This window comes from Oncorhynchus clarkii, chromosome 19, assembly GCF_045791955.1.
Source record: "Oncorhynchus clarkii lewisi isolate Uvic-CL-2024 chromosome 19, UVic_Ocla_1.0, whole genome shotgun sequence".
Classification (NCBI taxonomy): Eukaryota; Metazoa; Chordata; class Actinopteri; order Salmoniformes; family Salmonidae; genus Oncorhynchus; species Oncorhynchus clarkii.
The window spans coordinates 24,781,821-24,791,257 of NC_092165.1; the positions used below are offsets into that span (position 1 = coordinate 24,781,821).

The window sequence follows — 9,437 nt, forward strand, 5'->3', positions numbered from 1 at the left end:
TCACATATTGTCACTGAAATGCATCAGAAAGATATTGTGAAGTTCGGAAGATCATCAGGCAATAATTGTGTATGATCTTCTGTGTAAAAAAAAGAACAGATGTTATTTTTTCCCCAGTCTGATTTAGTGCCTGGTCTTGTCCACTTTGTTCTAACAAGACATGTGAGGTTTGTGGGAATTGTAGAGGGAAATGTACAAGTTAATGAGTGGCTTATCTTTCAGGAATGGGGTCATAATATTTTGTAGCTTAAATCGTTAAAAAAATTAGAGCCACATTTGTAATCGAACCCGGGTCTGTAGCGACGCCACTCGGTAGGCCACTTTCTATAGCGACCCCATTTTCAAATCCTTGCGAGTCCTAGTTTGGGAAATGCTGGTCTAGAACAATTCCTCATCAATTTCAATCCCCCTGTTAATACTGATCATCCGTACAGTGTCTTCCACTTCCTGTCTGATGTCTTCCAAACAAACTTGAGAGCCCTGGCCTAGATTCCCCCAGTGCCTTTCTCTGATCAGTGGTGATAAATACTCAACATGATGATGAGACACATCTCCCTCTATACTGTTCATCATCTGTCCTTAGATTCTGCTTAATATACAGATAATGAGGTGATTCACTCTCTGGTTAACAACAGAGGAAATATGAGGGAAGTAGCAAAGAGGTGGACAGAAGAGAGGCTGGAGAAAGGAGATGCTGACAAGGTTTAGCGTCATTTCGGTACATTTTGGAAGGTTGTAAGTAACACTTGGCCTTGAACGTTGCAGATAGAAGCAGGAGTTGGAACCAAAATCGTTTCGGTCTGAACAGAACCCCTATTGTTTTCATTCTGTTCCACTGTAATAAAGTTCTGAACCGGTTTGAACAAAAAATCTAATCAAATTTTATTGGTCACATACACATGGTTAGCTGAACCTTTTGTGACTAGGGGGCAGTATTTTCATTTTTGGAAAAATAACGTTCCCGTAGTAAACGGGATATTTTGTCAGGACAAGATGCTAGAATATGCATATAATTGACAGCTTAGGATAGAAACTCTAAAGTTTCCAAAACTGTAAAAATATTGTCTGTGAGTATAACAGAACTGATATTTCAGGCGAAAGCCTGAGAAAAATCCAATCCGGAAGTGACTCATCTTTTGAAAGCTCTGCGTTCCAATGCATCCCTATTGAGCAGTGAATGGGCTATCAACCAGATTACTTTTTCTCCGTATTCCCCAAGGTGTCTACAGCATTGTGACATAGGATTGATTATAAACAACGTTTGCCATGTTTCTGTCGATATTATGGAGCTAATTTGGAATATTTTTCGGCGTTTTTGTGACTGCAATTTCCGGGCGATTTCTCAGCCAAACGTGAAGAACAAACGGAGCTATTTCGCCTAAAAAAATAATATTTTTGGAAAAAAAGGAACATTGGCTATCTAACTGGGAGTCTCGTGAGTGAAAACATCCGAAGCTTATCAAAGGTAAACGATTTAATTTGATTGCTTTTCTGATTTCCGTGACCAAGTTACCTGCTGCTAGCTGGACAAAATGCTATGCTAGGCTATCGATAAACTTACACAAATGCTTGTCTAGCTTTGGCTGTAAAGCCTATTTTGAAAATCTGAGATGACAGGGTGATTAGCAAAAGGCTACGCTGTGTCTCAATATATTTCACTTGTGATTTTCATGAATAGGAATATTTTCTAGGAATATTTATGTCCGTTGCGTTATGCTAATTAGTGTCAGTCGATGATTACGCTCCCGCACCCGGGATGGGGATTTACTAGAGGTTAATGCGAGTGTAGCGAAATGCTTGTCCTTCTAGTTCCGACCATGCAGTGATATCTAACAACTAATCTAACAATTTCACAACAATTACCTTATACACACAAGTGTAAAGGAATGAATAAGAATATGTACATATAAATATATGGATGAGTGATGGCCAAACGGCATAGGCAAGATGCAGTAGATGGTATAGAAAACAGCATATACAGTGCCTTGCGAAAGTATTCGGCCCCCTTGAACTTTGCAACCTTTTGCCACATTTCAGGCTTCAAACATAAAGATATAAAACTGTATTTTTTTGTGAAGAATCAACAACAAGTGGGACACAATCATGAAGTGGAACGACATTTATTGGATATTTCAAACTTTTTTAACAAATCAAAAACTGAAAAATTGGGCGTGCAAAATTATTCAGCCCCTTTACTTTCAGTGCAGCAAACTCTCTCCAGAAGTTCAGTGAGGATCTCTGAATGATCCAATGTTGACCTAAATGACTAATGATGATAAATACAATCCACCTGTGTGTAATCAAGTCTCCGTATAAATGCACCTGAACTGTGATAGTCTCAGAGGTCCGTTAAAAGCGCAGAGAGCATCATGAAGAACAAGGAACACACCAGGCAGGTCCGAGATACTGTTGTGAAGAAGTTTAAAGCCGGATTTGGATACAAAAAGATTTCCCAAGCTTTAAACATCCCAAGGAGCACTGTGCAAGCGATAATATTGAAATGGAAGGAGTATCAGACCACTGCAAATCTACCAAGACCTGGCCGTCCCTCTAAACTTTCAGCTCATACAAGGAGAAGACTGATCAGAGATGCAGCCAAGAGGCCCATGATCACTCTGGATGAACTGCAGAGATCTACAGCTGAGGTGGGAGACTCTGTCCATAGGACAACAATCAGTCGTATATTGCACAAATCTGGACTTTATGGAAGAGTGGCAAGAAGAAGGCCATTTCTTAAAGATATCCATAAAAAGTGTCGTTTAAAGTTTGCCACAAGCCACCTGGGAGACACACCAAACATGTGGAAGAAGGTGCTCTGGTCAGATGAAACCAAAATTGAGCTTTTTGGCAACAATGCAAAATGTTATGTTTGGCGTAAAAGCAACACAGCTCATCACCCTGAACACACCATCCCCACTGTCAAACATGGTGGTGGCAGCATCATGGTTTGGGCCTGCTTTTCTTCAGCAGGGACAGGGAAGATGGTTAAAATTGATGGGAAGATGGATGGAGCCAAATACAGGACCATTCTGGAAGAAAACCTGATGGAGTCTGCAAAAGACCTGAGACTGGGACGGAGATTTGTCTTCCAACAAGACAATGATCCAAAACATAAAGCAAAATCTACAATGGAATGGTTCAAAAATAAACATATCCAGGTGTTAGAATGGCCAAGTCAAAGTCCAGACCTGAATCCAATCGAGAATCTGTGGAAAGAACTGAAAACTGCTGTTCACAAATGCTCTCCATCCAACCTCACTGAGCTCGAGCTGTTTTGCAAGGAGGAATGGGAAAAAATGTCAGTCTCTCGATGTGCAAAACTGATAGAGACATACCCCAAGCGACTTACAGCTGTAATCGCAGCAAAAGGTGGCGCTACAAAGTATTAACTTAAGGGGGCTGAATAATTTTGCACGCCCAATTTTTCAGTTATTGATTTGTTAAAAAAGTTTGAAATATCCAATAAATGTCGTTCCACTTCATGATTGTGTCCCACTTGTTGTTGATTCTTCACAAAAAAATACAGTTTTATATCTTTATGTTTGAAGCCTGAAATGTGGCAAAAGGTTGCAAAGTTCAAGGGGGCCGAATACTTTCGCAAGGCACTGTACATATGAGATGAGTAATGTAGGGTATGGAAACATTATATAAAGTGGCATTGTTTAAAGTGACTAGTGATACATTTATTACATCCAATTTTAATTATTGTTGGCAGCAGCCACTCAATGTTAGTGATGGCTGTTTAACAGTCTGATGGCCTTGAGATAGAAGCTATTTTTCAGTCTCTCGGTCCCAGCTTTGATGCACCTGTACTGACCTCGCCTTCTGGATGATAGCGGGGTGAACAGGCAGTGGCTCGTGTGGTTGTTGTCCCTGATTATCTTTTTGGCCTTCCTGTGACATCGGGTGGTGTAGGTGTCCTGGAGGGCAGGTAGTTGTCCCCCGGTGATGCGTTGTGCAGACCTCACTACCCTCTGGAGAGCCTTGCGGTTGTGGCCGGAGCAGTTGCCGTACCAGGCGGGGATACAGCCCAACAGGATGCTCTCGATTGTGCATTTGTAAAAGTTTGTGAGTGACAAGTTTGTGACAAGTTTGTGAGTTTTTGGTGACAAGCCAAATTTCTTCAGCCTCCTGAGGTTCTTCACCACACTATCTGTGTGGGTGGACCATTTCAATTAGTCTGTGATGTGTACGCCGAGGAACATAAAACGTTCGTTTGATCCAAAAAAACACTGGTTCCAACTTGCACAATGTGACTACAAAATATCTCAAAAGTTACCTGTAAGCGTTGTCCAAACATTTCATACTACATTTGTAATACAATTTTAGGTATTTTTTAACATAAATAATCAATAAAATTGAAGACGGGATGATCTGTGTTCAATACTGAAGGAAAACAATGTGTAGCATGCTTTCTGGTCACGCGCCTCTAACAAACAATACACTTCACTGGCTACTTCTTCATTTCTCAAAGGAAAAACCTCAACCAATTTCTAAAGACTGTTGACATCCAATGGAAGCGATAGGAACTGGAAGGAAGGTCACTTAGAAATCTGGATTCCCAATGACAACTCATTGAAAAGAGAGTGACCTCAAAAAAACAACATCTAAATGGTTTGTCCTCGGGGTTTTGCCTACCAAATAAGTCATTATTTAGTCACAGACATGATTCAAACAGTTCTAGAAACTTCAGAGTGTTTTCTATCCAATACTAATAATAATATGCATATATTAGCATCTGGGACTGAGTAGGAGGTAGTTTACTCTGGGCACGCTTTTCATCCAAACGTGAAAATGCTGCCCCCTAGCCTAGAGACGTTAACTAGCCTAGAAAACATGCTGGCAGGCAGACACTGGAAGAGAAGTTTCTGAGCGACAGAGCGATTGCTTTGCATAGTCGCAATGATGGCGTTTTTTGTGGGACTTTAAATAATGCTTTGAATGTAAATTAATGTTATTAACCGGTTCCCATGGCTCTAGTGTTCTGGAACACTAGAGATCACTTCCTGTTTTCGATTCTGTTCCCTGTTCCCTAAATCTTAATTCTGCATGTCAGAGAAGCATATTTGTTCTACATAGCATATTTCTAAATGTTCTAAAACTTTACGTTGCAAATTATGTTAACTTTTTCTAAATCCCCAGTTTTCTAGAAACCCCAGTTGGAGAATTCCTGGAAATGGGAGAATAAACAGAGAATCCAGGATTTCTGGAAAACTGGGGAATTTAGAGAAAGCTACCGAACTTTTGCAACACTAGGTGTGGATCAGTTTATTTCAGCTTGGCAAGATGGGAAGGGTATATTATAGAATTAGTATGGATTTGCCCCAAACTTAACGCTTTGTATTCAGGACATTTCTTTGCCAATTCTTTTGCAGTTTTACTTAACTGCTTTATTGTAAACAGGATGCATGTTTTGGAATATTTTTTATTCTGTATAGGCTTCCTTATTTCACTCTGTCATTTAAGTTAGTATTGTGGAGTAACTACCATGTTGATGATCATCCTATCACAGTCATTCAACTCTGTAACTGTTTTAAAGTCCCCATTTGCCTCATGGTGAAATCCCTGAGCAGTTTCCTTCCTTTCCGGCAACTGAGTTAGGAAGGACCCCTGTATCTTTGTAATGACCGGGTGTATTGACACACCATCCAAAGTGTAATTAATAACTTAATGTGCTTAAAGGCACATTTAATATCTGCTTTTTTGTACCTGTCTACCAATATTATATAAATGTTTTGTCATTTAGCAGACATTCTTATCCAGAGCAACTTATGAGTGCATGCATTTTCTTATTTGTTTGTACTGGTCCCCCATGGGAATGGAACCCACAACCCTGGCCATGCTCTACCAACTGAGCCACACAGGACAATAGGTGCACTTACTTGCAAAACCTCCTTGGTCTTTGTGGTTGAATCTGTGTTTGAAATTCATTGCTCAACTGAGGGACCACACTGATAATTGTGTGTGAGGGGTACAGAGATGAAAAATCATGTTTAACATTATTATTGCACACAGAGTGAGTTGATGCAACTTATTATGTGACTTGTTTAGCACATTTTTACTCCTATACTTATTTAGGCTTGCCATAACAAAGGGGTTGAATATGTATTCACTCAACACGTTTCAGCTTTAAATGTTTTATTAATGAGTAAAAAAAAATTAAAACATAATTCCACTTTGACATTATGGGGTATTGTGGGTATGCCAGTGACACAGAATCCCATTTTAAATTCAGGCTGTAACACAACACAGTTTCCTGTGGAAAAAAGTGAGTAGGTGGAATTGGTCACCTGAACTGTCAAGTCTGTTCTCTTCCACTATGTGACTGTGTGAGCCTTCACTGCTCATTAATCTAGTTTCTCTCTCTGGTTTATTTAACACCATTGATTTTTACAAATGTGTGTGTGTGTGTGTGTGTGTGTGTGTGTGTGTGTGTGTGTGTGTGTGTGTGTGTGTTATCCAACAGAAGGGGCCATTAAGGTTAATATAATGTATTATTTATTAGAGACTGAGCGAATAGAATGAAAAGAGAAAGATAATTAAACCTTGAACAAAAGAGTAATAACTATATCTGAAATGGGACGCACAAAATAGTAATTTGTCAAAAACAAATGATTCGCCTAAAAATTTGTTCCAAAATTTTAAACAATCACTAAATGAATTCCTTTGTTTGTGTCTTCTTCTAGGAACAAGGGAAGATCGGTGTGACGTTTAACATCGGCACAATGGACATCAGTGTGAGAGAGAGCAGCACCCCTGTGAATGACGGGAAGTACCATGTGGTGCGGTTCACCAGGAATGGGGGCAACGCCACCCTCCAGGTGGACAACTGGTCCATCAACGAACACTTCCCAGGAGGTACGGAAGTCCTCTCTCACTACACCTGCATGGTTTAACCTGTGCTGTGACCTACCTGTTACTTTTGCATGCATGGTGTAGGCCTTTGCTATTTGCCTGTTACCTTTGCATACACAAGGTGTGTTTACTTCCAGTTTTCGGAAGTGAAAAACCTATTCTCTTTACATGCATGGTTTAGCTCATGAATCCAATAAGTTGTGAACGTACCCTAAACTCACTGGACACCATGTGCCTCTAAACTCCTTCCCAGAGACCACACCACCTTGGCGTTCAATGCCCACCTCCCCTCTACTGTTCCTCCCTCGTCTACTTGAAGCTTTTAAGTGCATAGTTGTCATTATCCTACAAGCATATGTTTACAGTTACCACAGTTTGAAGGCCTTTTGGCTGCCTTCTGTTTGCAATGCTAAGGAAAGGAAACCAGAGACAAATTGGAAATGTTAAATATCTCCAGTATCTCGTGGAGGGACATCTTGATGAATGCAATATGTCAGAACTCTTGGTTTTTAATAATACAAAGGTATCGACTAGTCAACTTCCATTATCTGCCAAGAGTTATCAGACATCTTTGACGTTTCCAGTTGGTCCTGTGTTCGGCCGTAATGTGAAAAGGACCTCAGACTTCTTCACTTTTATCTAAGGAAGTGTTAGACCATAGGCTGTTCTCTGGAGTGGGTTGCTGTTTTTTCCCTGCCAAATACTCTGGCTGTTTAGTGAATGAATAAAGATGGACATGGAATTGGACTGACTTCAGGCTCTCTGGGTTTGCAATGGGTCTGCATAGAAATGGAGCGATCTCTTTTCAGGACTGGTCGTGATGCCTCAACTGTTGCTTTATTTAAAGGTTGGAAGAGCCGGCCTAATCCCTGTCAGAGTACTCTTAATTTCCCTCCCTCCCTCTGCCTTATTTACTAAGGTTCAGCTCTGATATGACATTTTTTGACAGGTATCAGTATGACTGACAATAGTGGACTGATGCAAGACTCGAGCTAATGAACCTGCAACTACTGGTAGAAATGTAGCTCTCACTGAAGCTGCAATTACTGGTAGAGATGTAGCTCTCACTGAAGCTGCAACTACTGGTAGAGATGTAGCTTTCAGTGAAGCTGCAACTACTGGTAGAAATTTAGCTCTCACTGAAGCTGCAACTACTGGTAGAAATAGCTCTCAGTGAAGCTGCAACTACTGGTAGAATGTAGCTCTCACTGAAGCTGCAACTACTGGTAGAAATGTAGCTCTTAGTGAAGCTGCAACTACTGGTAGAATGTAGCTCTCAGTGAAGCTGTAACTACTGGTAGAGATGTATCTCTCAGTGAAGCTGCAACTACTGGTAGAAATGTATCTTACACTTTACATTACATTTGAGTCATTTAACAGACACTTATCCATTGCGACTTACAGTTAGTGTATCAATCTTAAGATAGCTAGGTGGAACAATCACATTTCACAGTCATAGTATGTACATTTTTCCTCAATAATATAGCTACCAGCAAGTCTGAACTAGTAAGGGAGAAAAAAATGTAAACATCACAAAAGTCTTTTTTTCAGGGTGAGGAGGTGATGTGGGGGAGGGGGGGTGCTGTAGGATTATTTAAGATACTCTTCGAACACCTGCGGGTTGCAGCGTTCTGGATTAATTGCAGGGGTTTGATGGCACAAGCGAGGTGCTCAGCCTACAGGGAGTTGCAGTAGTCCAGACGGGAAATGACAAGCGCCTGGATTAGGACCTGCGCCTCTTCCTGTGTGAGGTAGGGTCATACTCTACGGATGTTGTAGAGAATGAACCTGCAGGAGCAATCACTGCTTTGATGTTTGCAGAGAATATATGTTTGTATAGAGAGAAGAGGTGAGAGCCTAGAACCGAGCCCTGGGGGACACCAGTAGTGAGAGTATGTGGTGCAGACATACATCCCATCCAGGTCACCTGGTTGGAGCAGCCTGCCAGGTAGGATGCAATCCAAGAGTGGGCAGAGCCTGAGATGCCCAGCCCTGAGAGGGTGGAGAGGAGGATGTGACGCTTCACAGTGGTGCTGGCAGTAGATAGATCTAGGAGGATGAGAAAAGAGGAGAGAGAGTCAGCTTTGGCAGTGCATAGAGTCTCCGTGACACAGAGAAGAGCAGTCAGTCTCGGTGGAGTGACACATCATAAAACCTGAATGGTTAGGGTCAAGAAGATTGTTCTGAGAGAGATAGTGAGAGAGTTGGTCAGAGACAGCACGCTCAAGTGTTTTTCAAGTCTATTTTGACGTCAGAGGGGACGCATCTAGTGGACAAGGATCATTTGATGAGGGAAGTGAGGAATTGGAGCAGGTCTCCAGAGATGGTCTGGAGAAGGGTGTAGGGGAAGTGGTCGAGTGGGCAGGTTGTCCGGCGGCCAGACCTCCCTCACTAGTTGCAGGATTCCATCTGGAGAGAGTGGGGAGAAAGAGGTCAAGGCGTAGGGTAGTTCTGTGTGAGTGGGACAAGTGGACTCAATAGGCTGAGAGAATGAGGAGCGGATGTCATCAATCTCCTTTTCAAAGTGGATGACAAAGTCATCCGCAGAGAGGGAAGGGGGGTAGAGGATTAAGGAGGGAGTA

The 9,437-nt window shown here is 41.5% G+C and overlaps 1 protein-coding gene across 1 annotated transcript in view; it reads left to right on the top strand.

Moving 5' to 3' along the window:
- The window catches only part of LOC139374953 (neurexin 3a), a 447,428-nt gene that overhangs the window by 367,482 nt on the left and 70,509 nt on the right, over positions 1-9,437 (top strand). Inside the window, exon 20 of the mRNA XM_071116227.1 lies at positions 6,687-6,858. Within this exon, the coding sequence (XP_070972328.1) occupies positions 6,687-6,858 (172 nt within the window). The remainder of the gene's footprint in view (positions 1-6,686; positions 6,859-9,437) is intronic.